This window comes from Pongo abelii, chromosome 1, assembly GCF_028885655.2.
Source record: "Pongo abelii isolate AG06213 chromosome 1, NHGRI_mPonAbe1-v2.0_pri, whole genome shotgun sequence".
NCBI classification, from domain to species: Eukaryota; Metazoa; Chordata; class Mammalia; order Primates; family Hominidae; genus Pongo; species Pongo abelii.
In genome coordinates, this window is record NC_071985.2 from 5248288 (window position 1) to 5270423 (window position 22136).

At 39.5% G+C, this 22136-nt stretch overlaps 1 protein-coding gene across 4 annotated transcripts in view; it reads left to right on the top strand.

The window, feature by feature from the left end:
* The first annotated feature begins 5960 nt into the window (after positions 1-5960).
* The window catches only part of AKT3 (AKT serine/threonine kinase 3), a 359588-nt gene continuing 343412 nt past the window's right edge, over positions 5961-22136 (top strand). For 2 of the 4 annotated variants that reach the window (XM_054550203.2, XM_054550198.2), the window contains exon 1: positions 18083-18240. In XM_054550203.2, the coding sequence (XP_054406178.1) occupies positions 18195-18240 (46 nt within the window). In that variant the 5' untranslated portion in view covers positions 18083-18194. Of the gene's footprint in view, positions 5980-6844; positions 6984-18082; positions 18241-22136 lie in introns of those variants that run through there. The other 2 variants (XM_054550183.2, XM_024234045.3) reach the window with 2 other exon arrangements.

Below are 22136 nucleotides of genomic sequence, written 5' to 3' on the forward strand. Positions count from 1 at the left end.
TAAGGGCAAGAGTCTCTAAAAATATTTAATAGTAACTTAGGTAATAATATATGAAAAAGGCAGTTTGTTGGAACATATTTATCAAACAGAAATACAAATATGTAGAGAAGACACTATTTTAATTAATTTTGTGCCTTGAACACCTGTTAAATAAATATCTTATTCAGTAATAGCTGATAATTTTTTAATACATGTGAGCACACATCTAAATAAGCAACAGAGAAAATAGTTATAGCACAGAGAAGATTTTTTTTTTTTCTTTTTTTGAGATAGAGACGTGCTCTGTCACCCAGGCTGCAGTGCAGTGGTGCAATCATAGCTCACTGCAGCCTCAACCACCCGGGCTCACGTTATCCTCTCACCTCAACCCCTTCAACCACCAATAGCTGGGACTACAGGCATGAACCACAATGCCTGGATAATTAAAAAAAATAACCTTGGTAGAGATAAGGTCTCGCTATGTAGTCCAGGCTAGTCTTGAACTCCTGAGCTCAAGTGATTCTCCTGCCTTGGCCTCCCAAAATGCTGGGATTACAGGCATGAGCCACCGCACTTTGAATGAAGCAAGAGAATATGCTTTTTAATAGGAATTTTAAATTGAAGTTTCAACTGAGATCTCAAGATACAAAAGTACGAAATTTCAAGCTTGGTCACTATTATGAAGGAAAGAATTCAAAACTGAATCTATGACTCAAATATTCTCATCCACTTAAAACATATACAATAGTGGAGAAAATTCGAGATAGGTTTGTGGAGGGGAGCCTTGCGCTCATCACCTCCTGTGCAGAGAAAATGGAGGATGTTTCTTCGGCTCATGCTGGGGGCTTCCACGGGTGTCTACGGATTGTGTGGAGAGCTTGGAATGTGTTTCCTGCAATGGGGGCTGGATGCAGGGCAGGGGCATTTTGTGGACTGGGATCTGACTCCCATTCAGAAAACTGGGAAACAGGCTGCCCAACTGCTTGGAAGAGAATGGCCTGCTGGGCAAAGGATGTTCCAATGTTTTCTGTAGCCCAGAGTCCTGTGGGAGGGAGAGAACTTGCCTGGAGCCATCTGGAGTTGCACCTATGAGACTTTCTCCCAGAGGGGTGAGAAGACTCCAATAGGACTGAAGAAACTAAAGCTGAGAGGCCATCAGGAGCGCCGGCTGAAGGTAAGGGTGCATTACCCACATCACAGAGATTGCAGTTAGGGTAGCCCAGAAGCAACTCTCTGAAAAGCCCCTGGACAGCTAGCATGAAGCACATGCCGGCAGACTCATGGGCGTGCTACCTGTATGGAATACAGGCTTGTGTACTTGGCTTAATGCTCTGCTCTCAAAGTTTTAAATTCTTAACTCTTCTCCAGCAAGGGGCCCAGCATTTTCATTATGCACTGGGCCTTGCAAATCGGGTAGCTGGTTCTGTGTGCTAGGCTGAGAGAGTGCAAAGCTGGCTGACAACAGTACCAGCTGGGTGAGAACTGTTTTGTCCTTCACCCAGAGACTGACTTGTGGAGTGGAAGAGGAAAATAAGATAGAGAAATAGAGAAGCTGAGCCCGCCTGCTTTCCCCACTACAAAGTTTGAATTCTAAATCAAATTCAGAGCTTTGATTCAAATCCAATTACTGAATCGAGATAGTGTTTGCAATTTAAAATGGTCATAGTTCTGTCTAGTCAACAGAAAAATTCTGAGACTGATTTTCTCCTACTATAAAAAGCCAGTATTATTTAACAAAATAGCACAGAATCAACAATTGAAGGACTTCATAGAGGGTTAAAATAGTGAGATGTAGATTTGAAACTTTTCAGTTAATTGTGAAAGTGTTTTGATTGGCAGAAGAAACTGTGTTTTAAAATGGATGGGGAAACTTTCTGGAACAGGACAGTATTTACATGAGATAACCGAGGAAGAAGTTGACGTAATTATCCAGGTGAAGGTTGGAAATTTACTGTTGTTATTTCACTGCTAGCTGTTGCATGGGAAAGTCCAATCCCCATAGAGCCGATTCAGAAACAACTAGAAATGCGCACCACTTCAGGAAGTTAACATTACATACTAAAATGAGGCTGTAGGATTCTAATATGTATTAATTTATCGCATACCACGATTCTGCTGCACAGCTAGGAATAATAATTGTGTATGCTTGTTGCTTTGGAATTAGAACATGAATTCTAGCTCAATGCTCCACAAGCAGTTATTTATTCGTGGTCAGTAACTTTTTGTGACCCAAGTGTCCTGAAATATTAAATGTAACGTCCAGAGACTGCTTAAGTTGCTAACAGATTTAGCTGTCTGACAATGAGAATATGAATGAAAAAAATTCATTCATACTCTAATAACACAGCAAAAAATAAAACCTAAGAACAAAATAAGAGGGAGGTTTCCACGGGGCTTTAAGTATCCCAGATTCACACAGCACCAGATTAGTGATATTTCTGGCCCTTGGCTACGCTCATATGTTCTTGTACTGGCAGCTGGCCTGTGCCTTAAGAAAGACATTAGGACTTTGGGAGGCTGAGGTGGGCGGATCACGAGGTCAGGAGATCGAGACCATCCTGGCCAACATGGAGAAACCCCATCTCTACTAAAAATACAAAAATTAGCTGGGCGTGGTGGCGGGCGCCTGTAATCCCAGCTACTCGGGAGGCTAAGGCAGGAGAATCGCTTGAACCCAGGAGGTGAAGGTTGCAGTGAGCCGAGATCATGCCACTGCACTCCAGCGTGGTGACAGAACAAGACTCTGTCTAAAAAAAACAGACAGACAGACAGACAGACATCAGGGAAAGGGAGAAAAAGACAATTAGCACTGATAACTATTGTAATAAACTGTATGCCTTAGTCAGTTCGGGATGCTATAAGAAAAATATCACAGACTGGGAGGCTTAACCAACAGAAATTTAAGCTATACTCTTTTAGAAATTGTTCTATTAATCATCTAGGATATATTCACTAATTACAGCTGTAGACTTAACGTGGTTATTTCAGAACCAACTGTGGCAGAGAGTGCCAATACAGATTTTTGTATTTGTTTGTAGCAGCTATTGTTAGTTTAACATAAATATATTCACATTTATGATAAAGGAATCTTAGCTTGCTGACCACTCACTGTGTTTTAGATACTAATATTTCATAAAATTTAATTCACATAAGTTGTTGAAGTAGTTGTAACTGCCATTTCACAAATAAGGAAATATAAGGCTTAGAAAAATTAAGCAACTTGCCTGAGATGAGACAAACTATGCAGAGAGAGGATTTGAACTCTGGTCTGCAAGTCTCCAAAGCACTTTTATGTTCTTTCCAACAAATCACTTTACATCCCAAGAGGAAAACTATATAAACTGTACATAGTACACAGATTTATTAGAGCCTTCATTAGAACATTAGAACATGCATTTCTTCCACAAACAGGTATTCTGTGTCTGCTTTGTTCCAGGCCCTCTCCTAGGATGACACACCCTTTCTATTAAGACAGAAGAGCAGTCACTTCATTTTTGTTATGTGATGCCCTGGTCTGAATTTTTGTGTTTCCCCAAATTCATAGATTGAAATCCTAACTTCCAAAGTGTGTTAGTAGATGGGGCCTTTGGGAGGTGATTAAGTCATGAGGGTTTGAGCCCTCAAGAATGGGATTAGTGCCCTTATAAAAGAGGCTCAAGATGGCTGGGAACATTAACTCATGCTTGTAGTCTCAGCTACTCAGGAGGCTGAGGCAGGAGGGTTGCCTGAGCCTAGGAGTTCCTGGCTACAGTGAGCTATGATCATGCCACTGCACTCCAGCCTGGGTGACAGAATGAGACCCTGTCTCTAAATAAATAAATAAAGAAAGAAAGAAAGAAAGAAAAAGAAAAAGAAAAAGAGGTCCAAGAGAGTTCCCTCACTCTTTCTAAAATGTGAAGACACAGCAAGAAGTCACCATCTACAAACCAGGAAACAGAACCCTCTTTAGACACCAAATCTGCTGGTGCCTTGATCTTGGACTTCCCAGCCTCCAGAACTGTGAGAAATAAATTTCTGTTCTTTATAAGCTACCTAGTTCATGGTATTTTGTTATAGTAGCCTGAATGGACTAAGACATTAGATGCTCTGAAATTCTAAATATCCTTCCAGTTTTAGTTACTCCCAAGAAATGGGGGAAGTACCAAGAAATAGCTCAGTATCAAACCTAGTCATTGGTAGTAAAGAAGAATGAACATTTTTCTTAAAATGCATAATAACTAATACTGAGAAATGTTAATCTTAAGAATATTTGGTGTAATAAAGAATGAAGGCTTTCTTTGCAAAATTTAGGAGGGACATTCCCAGGGATGAACATGCTGGCTGCACTCCATATTACTGGATGTGATGACAAAATAGGGAAGAAATCTAGCACACACTCTGTATGGAGTACCGACATACCACAATCGGCAGATTCTACCAAATTCATACCGGCATAGTCTAAGAGAAAGAACAACGTTATTTAAATAAATAATATCCCTAATTAACAGTAATTCAATAATAAAATCAAACAGGCTTTTATTATGGAAACTTATGAAACTACTATAGTCCACAAGCAAAAATAGAACAGAAATAAAAACTTATAATTCTTCAAATACATGAAGCCGAGAGTATATAATCCATTCTCACATACTGAATTTTAGGGTTTAATCCACCCAAGATTTAATGCAATCTGACCAGACTGGGAGAAATATTTTGAGGTAGTATGGCTCATAAGACACATTCAGTTCTTGTAAATATATTGATGTTAAATTTGGGAACAAATGAGCATCTCACTGATAAGAGATATCTAGTAATTCAGTAATTCCGGATACTCCAACTCTCAAAAGTCAAGTATTTAAAGTTTCAGACACTCTTTTTAGTGCTGGTGTCATAAGGGACTATTTTCTTAAAAACAAAAAGCAAGTTGGGGTACTATGGAATAAAAATATGACCCACTTTTGTGTTTTACAGCAAGAAACCTGTAACCCAATAATTTTACCAATAGTGACTGTGAGAGGTTTGATAATTATGGGAATACGTTATGTACATTTTATAGATAAAACGAAAATAGGACAGTCTGTTTATTCATCAGCTCATAGCATGCTGGGAAGTATGGCAAAAGGGGAAAGGCATGGTGCAGGACTTTCTCTCAGACGGACTGTGTTATCTTAAAATGGCAAATTTTGCTCCAGGGTGGTCAGGGAAACAAGTTTCCCTTACAAACGGAGAAAACTGACTTTTTAAAAAACCCTTTTATTTGGTTTCCTACTCCTGTCCACAATCCCAACAGATGCGCAGTTCATAAAAGATGTGAACCTGGAAGTATAAATATTAATACCACAGAGTATGTAAATACCAGGGGGCTACAGTATAAGAAAGTGACTACCATCAGAGAGTCGTCAAGACATAGAAAAGCAGAGAATGAAGTGCATGTCAGGAGGAACTCTTCTGCAGAAAGAAGACACAGACATTAACAAAAATGTTGCAATGGGAGAAAACAGGTACATCAACAAGGCTAGAGCCACGTGGCGGGATAATAGGGATGCTGGCCAGGTGTTTCCAGAAGCGACAAAACTTGTAAACTTTTATAATTTTCTGAAGTGCGCTGCATGGTAAAATATGGTCATTGTGCAAAAAAGTGTCCCCAATGCAGTCTCAGGAGTCACTGACTTCAAAATAAAGAAACGGTCTCTTCGTAGTAAATGTAGTACCTCGTGGCTTTCCCAAAGTCATTGAAAACGAATATCCCTAAAAAGGGTGTGATTTTAAGAGTGAATTACGATCCGCCCGCAATCTGTGTACCGTGTGTGGACGAATGCTTGCAGCGAGCGGTGCGGAAGGCTGTTTGGAGAGGTGTTCTTGGTCTGCCGTGGTCTCCTGGGATAGTCAGAAATGATTCGTGCTACGGACTGACCCGGGTTCCCTCTTCCCCGAGGTGCAGGGGGTGGGGTCGGCTCCTGGACGGCTCCGCGCTCTCCGGTTCCTTCCTCATTGGGCACCGCCCACCTCGTGGGCTTCCAGGTGCGAGCCCTCGCGCCGGGCCCATCTCCCCGAGGGGCCGCGGCGGGCTGGAGGAGACGCCTGGGGCCTGGCGGCGCGCGCGTCCGCGGCCAGGGCGGGTGGGTGGATGCGCCGAGGAAGCGGCTGGGCGAGGAGCCTCCGCTCCCGGGCCTCGGGTGCCCGCCAAGGGCCACGCGGGCGAGGGGGAAACCCAGAACTTCCCGCCCGGGAGCGACTGCCCCCGCTCCCGGCTCTGGCTGGCTAGGGGGATGTTCTCGCGAGAGGAGAGGGGGCGCGGGGCGCCGCGGGTTTGGGGGCGCGGGGAAGCCTGAGGACGAGGGCCGGGCAGGGAGGGGAGCAGAGGCGGCGGGCAGGGCCGGGGACGCGGGGAAGCCGCTCCCGCCAGTCGCCGAGAGCCAGCCCCTGACGTCAGGAGTTTTCCTCAAAGTCAACAACAAGCCCCGCGGCGGCGGCGAGAACCGATCGGCGGCGGCCCCGAGCGGGAGGAAGAAGGGGGCGGGGAGGCGGCGGGGGTCCCCTCAGCGAGGCGCAGCCCGGGAGGAGGCCGCAGACCCCCTTCCTGCGCCGGGCGCGCCCCGGGGCCCAGAGCCGCCGCCCCGCCGGCGTGACCCGGCCCCCGCCCGAGCGGTGTTTTCTGGTGATGAATTTGTAGCCGATATCCGATTCCCATGTAGAGTCTCCGCCTCCTCCTCTCCCCGCCGCCGCCCTCTCTCCTCCCTCCCCCTCCCGCCGCCGCCGCCGCCGCCGCCTCCCGCTCCAGCTCCGCGGCCCGGCCCGGCCGGCTCCCTCCCTCCCTCCCCTGCAGCCCTTCGATTGCCCTCCCGCCGGCCGCACCGGGCTCCAGGAGGCCAGAGGCTCTGTGGGGTGGGGGGAGGACAGGAGGGGAGGAGGAGGGAGGGGGGACCCCCGAGTCGCCCCCTCTCCTCCCCCCGCCCCCCCCGGCTCCATCCTCCGCCGCCGCCCGAGCAGCTGCGGGGCCGCAGCCGCCGCCGCCGCCGTTGCAGGTAACAGCCACCGCCCCCACTCTTGCCCCCTCCCCGCCTGGCCTCCACTCCCTCCGGGCCCCGGGCCCCGGTCCGCCCTCCCTGCCTCCCTCAGGCGGGGGATGGCGGCGGGGTGGGGTGAGGCGGGGGCTTCTGGGTTGTCACCGCGCCGGGGGCGTGGGCGGGGGCTGGGTCACCGGAGGCTTCGGGTGTGGGTGTGGAGGCCGGGGGATGCCCAGCGCGGTTGACACTGACACCCCCCGCTTTCCGGGGGAAGCTGGGGGGCGGCGGTGCGCAGCGGGCCGGGGGAGGGGTGTTCCCGGCCTAGCGGTACCGTCTGTGTCTGGGCTGCCCCGGCCCGGCGCCTGCTGTCTCTGCGCAACTCTCGCTCCTTCCCCTCGCCCCTCCCCGCCCGGGCCGCGCGGCATGGGGAGGGGGCGCCCGCCTGGACCGGGGGCGGCGGCGAGGTTATATAACGCGTGGAGCGCCGGTGTCAATGTGTTTGGGTTGGGGGGAGGGAGCCGTCTGTCGCGCGCCCTGGCGCTGAGGCTGTCTGCGCGTGGGGTGGGGTGAAGGCGAGGATGCACAGGCGTCCCCGGGGTCTCCTTCTTTCCCCCACCCTTCCCCGCCACTGGCGCGCAGGAAAAGACGGCACTGGTGGGGTGGGGGGTGTGTGTGGGAGGTGGGTAACGTGCTTGTCTGTGTTTTTAATAGTAGTGGGGTTTTGATCCGCTTGGGAGTTGTGTGCTAAGAATAGAAATGTGCGGAAGATGCTGGGTTTGGCTGATCCAGTGATGCTGTCGCTGCTGTCGGCGGCGGCAGCTCTGGCTGCAAGTAAACAAACCAGCCTCTTCCTTGTCCACCTCCTCCGGCGCATCGGTCCGCATCAGCCATGATGCCGGTGGGGCCCTTCAGAGCCCAAAGTTGAAGCCTAGCTGGTTGCTGTGTTGACCCTGACGCCGAGGCGGGGTCACCATCCCTTGTTTGGGATTTCCCGGGAATCTACAGTTAGCCTAGAGATAAAGAATCTCGTTGGGGCCAGGTTTTTCCAATACCGGTATTTACTGTTTATGTTCTGAAAGCAGGGGAAATGCTTACCCACAAGTCAAAGCTGGGATGCTCACATTTCTTCCATCAAAATAATGTTTTTATGAAAATAAAACCAACTCATTTCACCAATGTGGCATTTTGGTTGAAAGCCTGGTAGTTTGCAATTGATGAAGTTTCCAAATAGAAAGTCAACAGTGAAACCTATGTATCTATATTGGGTAATTTCTAGCTATAATAAAGTGTTCACACTTTGATTTTAGTTGAGGCTAAAGTATAAAATAATGGCTTTTTGTAGTTAATACATTGGCAGTTGTCTCAAGTCAACAGTTTAGACATGTGTTCCATATTTGATAAAGCATGGTCATATATATCTTTTAGTAGAACTATAAATCACTAGGCAACTACTGGGTTTTGTCAGTGTTTGAAGCTGACAAATGAGTGAAACTCATTGGTTTAGGTTATGTATTTACTTAGGAAACCGAAGGTGGAAGAGTAATTAATAAAGAAAAGATGGTGTAGGAAATGAAGATTAGTCTTCAGAACTTGAGTATCACTTGCAAAATATGTATAAACGAATACAAACATTCCAGGAGGTGGTTGTCTAAAACATGAAAATATTTTATAATTAAAATAGCAACTTATTACTGAGTTACTAGTTTTCCAAGGTTTATGACCTAATGCACAATTATATGCAAGATATATATCCAGACTGTAATTGTTTTCCTTTTGCCAGTACATTATCTTGACTTGGAAAGTTTACCAAGGAGATAGTACTTGAAAGTTTACAGGGAGATGGTACTTGAAGATCTTTTTGTTTTCCTTACTGGGGTTGACCCCAATATCTTTGATTGGCTTGAAGTTCCAGTTTTAAAGTGAGGGAGGACAAATATTACGTGAATGAGACAATGTTGAAATTTAGATGAATGTAGGGTTTTAGTTTTCAGTTGTGTGTTTGCATTGTGGATTTGCAGCATGTTTTCTTACAGCGTTTTAAAAATAGTCCAAAGTAATCCTGCAAAAATTGTGAAATTATTATTTGTATTCATTTGGTTTTCTTTCCATAATTATTACTGGAGTGAATTGTTTTCCCATTTAAAATTAATTTTTGGCTTAATAATCTTGACATCGACTCTAAGTTGTATATGTCAGAGTACTTTAAGGTTTTGCTTTGGACTTTTAAAAAATTAATTTTATAGCTGTAAAATATTTTAAATAAGATTATATTTAACAAATACTGGAGTGAACTGTGTGCTGGTTTAATTAAAAACTTTTAATATTTACATTTCATTCAGAAAATCGCTGTCAGAAGTAATTTGTTTTCAGAATCACTGCAAATCTAAATAAATGTGTTGATTAAACTTACTAGGGAGCAAATGAACTTAGCATAGAGACTTGTGGAAAGTAAGGACTTATTTTTTAAACTGTAGCTTTTGTTGTAAACATATGAGAAATTTTCTCATAAAAATTCAGTGGAAGTTTCCAGCTATCTGCGTTTCTTTAAAATGAGGAACCTGTTTTACAAATTGATTTTGTGGAAGTTTAGCCTTTACTTAAACTTTGTGTATTTTTGTGAAAAGATAGCTATGCTTTCTTTTGTTATGATATCTTTTAGTTCAAGAATTTGTCCTTGGGAAGATAAGGCAATCACTGTTAACAACTTGTTAGTTGGATGCTTAGCATGATTTGATAGGAGCTTGTCTTTATAGTGTGATTAAGTTTGAAGTGTTAAAAAGAAAAATTTAAAACTATCTTAGATTTGAGCAACAAAATGCAAGAACTGAAAAACCATTTTCATTTTGTTTTGAGCAAATCAGTCTTGTGATCTGACTGGCATTTTTATTTTTAAGTTAATATGCATTAATAATACAATTAATTTTTGTTAGAAGATTTGTGTTACTCCAGCTTTCAGCATGTGCATCAGTATTTTAAATCCTGGTCACACAGCATACCTTCTTTTGAAAGATAGTCTTGAATCTTCGACAACAAATACTTTGTCCTGATCTTTTACATGTGATAGGATTAGATTCAGTTTAGAGTTCATGCTAACCAATGCCTGGTAAGCAGTTGCCATGTGCCAGGCACTGTTCTATGTGCTTTACCTGTATTCATTTAATCTTTCAAACAACCCCTGCTACACTTTTGAAAGTGGTTTTCACATAAGAAAAACTTATTGTGGCATTCTAAAAATACCTTTTATTTAAACTTTCCTAATTCTGCAACATTTCTAGTGTTTTTCTTAACTTGTTTGTACCTATTATTAGAGTTAACAGTGACAATTCTAAATTTGCATAATTTGGTACAATAATTTCCATAGCATCAAGTTAATAAAAGTGTATTGACTGGCCCATTAACATCCCCTTTCATTTGTTTAAAATGCCAAATTAAATAACTCAAATGTTTACATATTTTATTATAGCATCATAGTCTTTCATCAAATTAGATGTAAACTCATTTTGTCTGCCAAGTAATCTTTGAATACTAATGGGTAGATAAAATTAATATATGCTTCTTGACTTGTTGATGTGTTTTTTAGTTCTGTTTCTTTTCAGTACTCTATCACCAACTACAGATATTTCTCATTTCTAAATATTATGAGGGGAAAGTAAAAAGATTTACTAGAAGAAAACACTAGAATTTCAAATGATAATTTTTCTTCCCTATATTAGATAATTCCTATATATATATGGATGGATTTAAACAAATTTATAATTAGGGAGATTCCCAAGACAGATTTTAGGAGGATTTTATGTGTATATTGGAATCTGTATTAGAAAGCCTCTGACTATATTTGGGGGACTAGGGGATGGGAGGGGAAGGAGGACAGTATTTTTCCAATAACGGAGCTTAGCCCAAATTTTGTCTTAGTTGAAATGCTGTTTGAATGTTTTATCTTCCAATTATCAAACTTTTGAGGACATGAACTATGTATGTATAATCATGTCTTTCACTTATGATGCCATCCGTAGATTTTAACTTGCAGAATCATAAATATTAGCTCTGGAAGAGCTATAAAGCTATTCAGAGTTCATCTAATGCTACACTTTCATTTTTATGGCTCCGGAAACTGAGGCACAGATAATTAAAGTGACCTTATACAGCATCACTCTGGGTGGGGCAGGGACTCAAGTTTCTTGGTCTTTCTGGTGCTCTTCCTAATACACCATTGTGATGAACCTTGTTATGGGATTCCATACCTGTTGGGTAGCTCAGTTTAATCTGGGGGTAAATTCTGTCAAGCTGATTCTTGGTGTTTCATGGACCGTATATCAATTGCATTTTATATGTATGGATGGATTTTTAAAAATTTATAATTAGGCTCCCAAGACAGATTTTAAAATGATTTTACATGTATATTAGAAAAATATGGCCAACTGTGCAACCAAATTCTTTTTCTTTTTCTTTTTTTTCTTTTGAGACAGGTTCTCACTGTGTCACCCAGGCATGGTCACCACTCAGCATAGCCTAGACTTCCTGGGCTCAGGTGATCCTCCCACCTCAGCCTCCTGAGTAGCTGGGACTACAGGTGCCTGCCACCACTCCCAGCTAATTTTTGTATTTTTTGTAGAGATGGGTTTTGCCATGTTGCCCAGGCTGGTTGTGAACTCCTGGGCTCAAGTGATCTGCCCGCTTCAGCCTCCCAAACTGCTAGGATTACAGGCGTGTGCCACTGTGCCTGGCCACCTGAAATTCTTTTAGTAGCAGTTCCCAACCTGTCCATGGTATTATAGATGCCTTCACATAGAGGCAGCCTACTCTTTACATGAGAAATGGAGGGAATAATTTATCAATAGCTTGTTCAGTGATTTAGGTAAAATAGGAATCTAATAAGCATTTTTCTATTAGTTTCAAATTAAAATGTTAAGTATATCATGCAGTGCAAGTTGCTTTTTTATTTTTAATAACGGACATGTTGATTGAAATGGCACTCAGATGCCCTAAACAGGAGTAGGGAAACGGCCAAGAAAATGCTTCATGTTTTTGTAGAAATGTTTTAAAGTTAATAAAATTGATTTTTCAGAATTGGCAGTTTGGAAGAACTGATAACGTTGTTTGAAAGTAGGAATTTTGCCTATTCAGGTATTTTGCCATATTCTGAACCTCAGTGAAGTTATCTATAGAAAGAGCTTTAAGAAAATCCCACAAAGTGCTCTTAAGAGAGAAAAGATATCCAAAGTATATAGTTTATGTGTCTCACTTTCTCTATATGATGTGTTTTTTAACAGGATAACAACTCTGAAAATAAGGACAGACTGCCTTGGAATTATTTGAAGTGTAGAGCAAATTGCCTTGAATTTCCTTTCCATTTCAGAATGTTTCTTGTCCCTCATATCCTTCTAAAAGTTTGATATAGCCCTGTGTATTTGTTATGGTACATATTAGTTTCACTTACTTCTTGAAATCAGAAAATGCCACAGAATTATATTGTGGTTACCCTTGACCATCATTTGTTTGCAACAGTCTGTTGTATTTGAACTTCAGATGTCCTTTACTAATTCACTTTGGCTATCATATATAAAGAATATTAAAAAATTGTGGGGAGCAAATACATTCTACATAGTATTAATTACACAGAGATTAGAGAAAGTTGTATTATTGAATTGTATTCTGGCTTTTAACTTAGAAATTAACTTATAGGAAACTATTAACCTATGAATTTTGTCCTTATTCATAAAAAACAGAGTTGTTGGGAGACTTAGCTTTATGTTAACCTACTTTTAGTCTTCTGTTATTTCATTTGTGATGCTTTAGTTATATTTAATTTTTAATTTATTTGAAAACATTTTACTTTTTGGACTTTTGAAAAATCTGATAAAAAATGTTCAGAACTATTTGCAAATGTTAATTACATGTTTTTGAGAGTTCATATTATGTTACTTGGTAGAAAGCATACCAAGTTGATAGAAGACTTGAAGGTAGTCACTTTTTTTTTTTACCTGTTGCTAACTTATTGTAACTAGGGGAAGTAATGTTATTATTAGTTGGTCACAGGTTCAAAATTGTGGCTGTAATAACTATGGCACAGATTTGTTTTTTAGAGTCAAATGAATTGATATATGTGAAAACTCTTTGATAAGTTACAAGTTTGGAAAAGATTTTTAAAGAAACCACTTAGTTTTACTTACCTCTGTAATAATCCTTCTCACAGAGTAGACAATCAATACATATTTATTGACTGAATAAGTATATGTATGTTACAAATTTTTTGAGTTAATATTTTCAAAAGATGTTTGAAGTAGTTTACTTTTTGCTTAAAATTGAATGGCTGGTTACTATAAGCAAACACGTATCTTTTACAAATTCTTAAAAGTATCATTAAGAAAATATGCCATTCTTTCCCATTTTTCTTCCCATAATTGATAATTTTGGTTAGATTAATGCTATAATATATATCGATATATTATAAACGTATCTTTTTTACCATTTTTTTTGAGATCAAGTTTCAACTTCAAACAAAACCACCATCAGTACTATAAATATATTATCAATATGTTATTATCAATATATTGATATGTATTTATAGTACTATATATTTATAGTACTGATGGTGGTTTTGTTTGAAGTTGAAACTTGATCTCAACAAAAATGGTGAAAAAGATACGTTTATTGTGTTCTAGTCCTTGTAATTAATGGAGGTCTGTAGGAAACATATCTTAAGGAATAGGGCAGAGTATTTATTATAATTTTAATTATAATTTCTATATAAGTGCTTTTTTAATGTTTAAATTCAGTTTTATTTTTAAGATGGCTTAAGACCATTCTCTCTGCTGATTTATATTTGTTTGCTTAGCCTGTTCTTTGTTAGTTATCTAAGGCTGCATCTTCATCATTCATCCACTCATTGATTTGTTCCATATTTGCCGGCATCGCGTAAGTGCTAGGCACTGTCAGATTGCTTTACTAAATTATAATGTGATTGAATGAAGTAAAATATGCAAAATGTTTTGTAAATTATAAAATGATGTTCAAATGCCATTACTATTATCATCAAATTCTCAAGCAGTCAGTTCTGAATGAAGATACCTTTAGTGTAATTGTTTTGTGTAAAATCTAAATGGAATCTGTCAAGAATTTTGTGTGAAACTTTATAAGAATGGGAAGAATTAAATTAGCAATGAAATGTTTAATGCAATAAGCTAAAAAGAGAAACCAAATTTTGTTATAGTTCGTTGGATGGAACACATTTGTAGAAAAGTTAGGACTGTAGAAGGAGGTGAACTTTTGTCTACCCTTGGAAACAGATGACAAAGTTCCAGCTCATCTTGTGGATTACTGTTTTTAGTTAATATGGAAGACTGAATGGGACAGTGTATATGCTGTGGTGCAGGAGTGTTGCTGCTGTAGGAAAATTAAAGAACATGGTTTGCTGCTTACTAGTCAATATAATTGTTTATTTCTAACTTATTGATCATAATTCCAGAGTAGTGTACCTGTGACATCTTTTAAGTTATTTTCAAAGAATGTATCATTTTAGCCGGTAAAGACCCAGGAGCAATTTTTAAAGCTGAAAATTATGGGTAATATTTGATAATAGTTTTAAGTGAAAATGGGTAAAGCCATCTCTATAACGTATGCTTGGGTTCACTGCCTCTGATGAAGATTGTAAATTCTGTCCTGTTGATTTAACATACATCTTAACAGTTTAATCTTACACATATGAGCACTGATAAAAAAAATTTATCTAAAGCACTAGTTTTTAGAAACAGTTTTGTTATAAAAGAAAATTCATTGATTTTTGGGTTGGTCTGGATATTTCAGTGTATCGTTTTATACTGAAGAAGTAATGTGAGTGTAAATAGCATATGCCTGGTTGTCTGGTCCTGGTTGGCCATTTGGTGACTGTTTGATCTTGGGCAAGTTACTTCATCTGTCTTGGTCTCTGTTTCTTCAGCTATAAAATGATGGTCCCTCCGGCTTTAATATTCTGATAATAAAATGTTCACTTCAAAATACAGAATCAATTTTGAAAATTTTTTAGTGTTCTTTAAAAAGATACTGTAATACAAGCCATTTTAATAGGAAAGCATGTATTTTGTATATGTTTATTGGATATGTATTATTTTTGTTGTTACTAAGTATTACCCTGACCTCTCTCTGCCGTTCCCACTCCAGGAGTGGAAAGACCTGAGTTGTGTCTTACTCATTTTATATAGTTTTTAGTACAAAACCAGGAATGCTCCTAATAGAGGTTGAGCCCCTTGCTCAACACCAGCAAAGTATTACCAAAGAGAAGGGCAGCAGTGCAGCTCTTCTGGAGATACCATGCACCAGTGTCTGCTGGTATTTAACTTATAATTCTTTATGCAGTGTAAGTAGTTAACCCTTTCATTTATCTAGCCCTATATTATGTAGGCAGTTGGCCATGTTGGATTCTTTAGGATGTTACATCAAATTAAAATGATGTTTAGATTCTTTATTGAAGGTTTTTTGGCTTTTTTTTTTTAACGTGTGTGGTGAAATGAGTCTTATTATGTGGCCATTTCCTATGACAGTAATAAATTTAGACTTTGCTGACATAAAGTTATACATATTTCTTTATTTTAGAACCTTTAATATGCCAATAGTGATGTTTCAAGAGAATATGATTTGTGGAATATCCCACTTACTAGCCCACAGAATTTCTCTTTTTCTTTATTTTCATTATTTTTCTAGAATTTCTCTAATTTAATATTCTGTCAAACAAATATATTTTGGGAAAATACATCCGGATTCTAATACCCCCTTTTTTTTTTTTTTTAAAGAAGAGACAGGGTCTTGCTCTGTTGCCCAGGCTGGAGTGTGGTGGTGCAATCATAGCTCACCGCAGCCTTAAACTTCTGGGCTCAAGTGATTTCTCCCACCTCAGCCTCCCAAGCAGCTGGGACTGCAGGTTCATGTCATGATGCCCAGCAAATTTTAAATTTTTTTTTTTTTTTTTTTTTTTTGTATGGACATAGTCTCACTTTGTTGCCCAGGCTGGCCTTGAACTCCTGGACATAAGCGATCCTCCTGCCCTGGCCTCCCAAAGTGCTGGGATTACAAGCTAATATCCCTTTTTGCACTCTACAGCAACAGACTCATGGTGATTTTGAGGAGTCTCAGCCTTACCTATAGGTTCTGCCTGTGACCTCATAATACATGAGGCTGGTGGTCTTGCATTCAGCTACGTAGCTTTTGTCAGGCTATTTAGTCAGGCTGTCTAGAGAATGTTTAGTCTTGATTCCTGACTGCTGAACTGCTAGGCTCCACACTTAATTTGCATTGAAGAAAGACCTGTAGTCTAATTTAGCACTAGGTTGGGAGTCTAACACTGAACTTAACTGCTATGTATCATTTATCACAACCCAAGTTGAGAGAGTATGTTTGTGTAGTCCATCTGTCCATTTTTCTAGTTATCTAAAATATATGATTCTTGACCACGTAACACTGGTGTACCTGGACCACATTTTTTGGTCCTCTTCTGTGCAAATGGATTTACTAATTTTATGTTGGCATTTTCCTTTTTAGTTTGAGAGTGACAATGAGCAATGCCCCTGTAAAACTCATTGCTGTATATGGGAGGATGTTTTTGAGGACTTTCCCGCACATCTTATGAAGAAGACCCATGGGATAAATTCGATTTTTGTCCCAGGAAAAGTTGTATTTCTTCTGAGGAACTTTTTTTGCTTTTTAAAAAAATTCGTGCAGCGTGGACAATATAGCGGGACCCCATCTCTACAAAATTTTTTTTAAAAAATTAGCTAGGCACGGTGTTGCCTGCCTGTAGTCCAGCTACTCAGGAGGCTGAGGTGGGAGGATTGCTTGAGCCCCATTGGAGGCTGCAGTGAGCTATGATTGTACCACTCTACTCTAGCCTGGATGATGGGGGGAAACCCCATCTCAAAAAAAATTTTTTTTTGGATACTGTAAATAGGAAAGCCTATTGTGTTTTCTTATTTGCATTGTCTTCCCAAGAGCTCCATGCCAAATTTGTGACGTATCTTTCCCAAATATGTATGCCTTTACTCTGACTTCTTTTTATCTTAAGGCAGTGTAGTTTTGGAATGCAGGCTCTGGAGTCAGACAGCCTGGGTTCAGATCTTGGCTCCACATTTAGGAGGTGTGTTGAAATCGAGCAAGTTGGTTTATCTGTGTGAGCCTCAGTTTCCTTATCTGTGAAATGGAATTAATAGTATCCTCATAAGGTCATCAAGATCACGTAAGAATAATAGATGGAATCACCTGTAACAGTTCTTGGCACATCTTGAATACTCAATTTTTTTTCTACTTTCATATTCCCTTTGTTTCACTTTACTTTATAATAAGTACATAATATGAAATCAATTATTTTTTAATCTCCTTAAAATATTTCTTGGAACAGGCAGAGTAAGAATACATAAATGATGATTTCTTGGTACATTGTATTTTATATCACTAAAAGTATTATGACTGGTTGTGGTGGTTCACTTCTGTAATCCCAGCACTTTGGGAGGCTGAGGCGGGTGGATCACGAGGTCAGGAGTTCGAGACCAGTCTGGCCAATATGGGGAAACCCCGTTTCTACTAAAAATACAAAAATTAGCAGGCCGTGGTGGCACACACCTGTAGTCCCAGCTGCTTGGGAGGCTGAGGCAGAAGAATCGCTTGAACCTGGGAGGTGGAGGTTGCAGTGAGCAGAGATCGCTCCACTGTACTCCAGCCTGGTGACAGAGTGAGACTCCGTTTCAAAAAAAAAAAAAAAAATTCACAATTGCTTCTGAAACTACAGGGATTTAGGGCAATTAACTTTCATTCTCTTCCCTCTTCACCTCAAATACACACCACCAAACAAATTTTCTGTATTATTTGGGTAGGCGTGACTGGTTTTCTTAAGACTTTTTTTGTTGCAGCCTCTTAGGTTAAAAGTTTCACTATCATTTGAAATTGGTCATAAGACTAGGGAAGTGCTTTCATTATAGAACTATTTAATAAATAAGTTCCCCAGTTTGAAGAGCCAGACTTTTATGTGAGGTCAGGCCAGTTGAAGACATTTACAAAGAATTAGTTGTTTGTTATTGCTCTGTGAGTTGCAAGAATGGAAAAAAAGAAATTCTTTCTTCAATACTTCCTTCCAGGCTGAGTCATCACTAGAGAGAGGGAAGGGCAGCAGCAGCAGAGAATCCCAACCCTAAAGCTGATATCACAAAGTACCATTTCTCCAAGCTGGGGGCTCAGAGGGGAGTCATCATGAGCGATGTTACCATTGTGAAAGAAGGTTGGGTTCAGAAGAGGGGTAAGTGCTCCACAAACCAAAAATAATACGGTTGGTAAGAGTGCTAGCAGTGAGTGGTGTCTTAGAAGTTGATCTTTTTTCTGATGCTGTTAAACTGTGACATGCTGTGTCTAGTAAGAGAGAAATGATATATTTAACATGTGTGTTAGGAATTTGCTTGTTATTAAGGGATTTCTTTGTAATTCTTGATTTTGAGCATTTATAGTCTAGTTAAGTTAGGTTTGACTTTCTGGTATGTTGTGTGTATGCATGTTACAGAAAGTGTTGTATTTTTCTGTGGTGTCTACAGGTTCTATAATCTGGAGAGATATCTTTAGAATCATTTAATATATGTAAAAGTACTATCCCATATGCATTTAATCACATGTAAATATATAAATAAGAGAATTAAGCCAGTTTGAATGGTTGTAGGGGAATGGCTTAAAGTAGAAAAGGGGAAAGGGTTCACCCACAAACTCATGGATTAATCCCATAAATTTGGTAAGTAAAGTCCTGACATAAAAGGCCAAATGAGGACAAGGATTTTTTGTGTGTGTATGTTTATGTTTAATGTCATATTTTTATTTTTCATTATCTAGGTTTAATATACCTTGTTCACTCCTACTTTAGATAAATAACTTAAGCACATTATTATTTTTTATTATTAAAGGAAGAACTCTTCGATGTAAAGCAGTTAATCATCTGAGATCACCTGCTTATGTGGTCAATGTATTTATTAGAAATTTAGTGTTTAGATTAGTTGCTAGGCAACTACTGTTTACCCACATGGCCACGTTGAGTAGGATGAGGACTGTTCCATTCTCAGAACCTTTTAGTTCCTGTATATCTACTTTATGGTTACAAGTTCCCTCCTAAATATTGATTTTAATATTTTTTGAAGGTCTGTAGTAAATACCTATGCTGAAAAGCTGTTGTTATAGTTAAATGTGATTATGGATTATTTTTAAAATGAGCCTTATTGAGTTGTAACCTACATAATAAAATTAAGCAATGTAAAGTTATAATTTGATGAGTTTTGCCAGAGATATACAGTAGTGTAACAAACACTGATCGCGATGTAGTGGTTATTTTCATTACCCCGAGAAGTTCCTTTGTTCTCCCTTGCAGCCAGTCCTCATCCCTTAACCCTGGCAACCACTTTATCTGCTGTTACTATAATTTTGCTTTTCTAGAATTTCATATAAATGGAATCGTGCAATACATGGTTTTTTTATGGCTGATTTCTTTTACATAGCATAATACTGTTAATATTCATCCATGTCTTGTATATCGTTAGCTTTTTTTTATGGTTGAGTAGTAGTTCATGGTCTGGATATATCACAATTTATCTGTTAATCACTCGTGGACATTGGGGCTGCTTCTAGCTTTTAGTTAGTACGAATAAAGAGTCTGGACGTTAGAGTGCATGTCTTTGTGTAATGTGTTTTCATTTGTCTTGGGTAATAACTTAGGAATGATATTGCTGGGTCATATGGTAAGTGTATGTTTAACTTTATGAGAAGTATGTTTAACAAACTGCCCAGCTGTTTTCCGATGTGCCTGACCATTTTTATTGTCAAGCGTAATTTCTTTCAATGTCATTCTCCTGTTGTAAATTACGAAAGCATTTTCAGATTTCAGTGCTTTATAAAGGCTTTTTTGGTTTACTTTTTAAACGTATTTATATTATTCTACTTTTTTTTGGAGGGGGATGGCAAATCACTTGAACCTTTTTGAGTTTTACTTTACTAATCTCTAAAATCTGCTTTCACAAGATGATTTTGAGGGTTAAATGAGATGATGGTTGTGGATGTATTTTGACAGTTCTAACACAGTGTAAGCTGTTGCTATCTCCACATATTTATCAAAGGTTTAGGATGATTCTTGAGTGTTTAATTAATTATATCTTTGAAATACCATAATAGAAAGTATTTAGTCCATGGACTATAGAAAAAAAGATGAATAAGAATTTCCCATCATTTTTCCTGTAGTAGTCAGGGAAAGTGTATGTGTTTATTTTGAGATGAATAGTTGCATAAACATAAGAATTTGAATAACACACAAAGGTATAAAATGAAAAATAAAAATCTCCCTATCTTTTCTACCTCCTTTGTCAGAGAGAATCATTTTAGAACTTTTTTCCTATTTTTAATCTTCTCATCATTATGCCAATTTTTTATATAATATACTAAACTTTAACCTTTAGTAACCTAATATCTCCCCATTGTGAAAAATAGAAGGATTTAACTTTTAATACTGATTCTGCCTTCTTCCTTTTATTTATTTTTTGGTTGCCTTTATGATTACACTTATATCTGTTTGACAGTTAACTTTAGAGTGTTCAGACATTGTCTCTAAACTTGCCACTTTATAAGTTGTAAAAAAAATTAGCTTTCCTCCTCATCTTTCCCTTGAATTCCTCACATTCCCTTTCCAGTTTTTCAGCTATAACATTTATTTTATATGTCAGGGTTTATAATAGTTACACTTGCTGATTCTGAAAAGCATTTAAAATATTACATTATATAAATAATATGGCTAAACAAAGTGGTATGATGAGATTCTTAGAGAGCAAATGGATTTATTTTATTTTACTTTAAGTTCTAGGATACATGTGCAGAATGTGCAGGTTTGTTACATAGGTATACATGTGCCATGGTGGTTTGCTGCACCTGTCAACCTGTCACCTAGGTTTTAAGCCCCCCATGCATTAGGTCCTAATGCTCTCCCTTACTTTGCCCCCAACCCCCGACAGGCCCTGGTGTGTGATGTTCCCCTCCTTGTGTCCATGTGTTCTCATTGGAGAACAAATGGATTTCTTACACTCTCTTTGTACTCCAGAGCTGCCATACTTTAATTTGGTTTCTAGTTTGGACTGTGGCTATTTTTCCTGGATTTTCTTTATTTTTATTTTATTTTATTTTATATTTTGAGACAGAGTCTCATTCTGTCACCCAGGCTGGAATGCAGTGGCATGATCTCGGCTCACTGCAACCTCTGCCTCCCAGGTTCAAGTGATTCCCCTGCCTCAGCCTCCCGAGTAGCTGGGATTACAGGCGCCTGCCACCATGCCGGGCTAATTTTTTGTATTTTCAGTAGAGACGAGATTTCATCGTGTTAGCCAGGATGGTGTCTATCTCCTGACCTCGTGATCTGCCTGCCTTGGCCTCCCAAAATGCTGGGATTACAGGTGTGAGCTACCGCACTGGTCCTTTTCCTGTATCTTCTGTTTTTTTTTTTTTTTTGAGATGGAGTCTTGTTCTGTTGCCCAGGCTGGAGTGCAGTGGTGCAATCTTGGCTCACATCCTGTATTTTCTAATTGCCACATTTACCCCCCGTTGGTGGAAGAGTTCATGCCTTCATTATGTCACCTGGTTATCCAGCTTTTTAATCATACTGTTTGTTGACATTCTAGTATGACGTTACTTCTTTTTGGATATGATGCTCAACTAACATCATGTTATTTGATTTAATTCTTGGACAAATTCTATACTTTCTTAGATCTTACATCTTTCCATTTTAGATTTGTTTTACCATTCTCTAGAGTACTTCCTGAAGTAACTTTTTCAGGAGGAATGTGTGTGGGTACTTGTCAATATAATGTTTGAAAACGTCTTCTCCTTAAGCTGATAAGCAACTTCAGCAAAGTCTCAGGATACAAAATCAATGTGCAAAAATCACAAGCATTCTTATACATAAATAACAGACAGACAGAGAGCCAAATCATGAGTGAACTCCCATTCACAATTGCTTCAAAGAGAATAAAATACCTAGGAATCCAACTTACAAGGGATGTGAAAGACCTCTTCAAGGAGAACTACAAACCACTGCTCAAGGAAATAAAAGAGGATACAAACAAATGGAAGAACATTCCATGCTCATGGGTAGGAAGAATCAATATCATGAAAATGGCCATC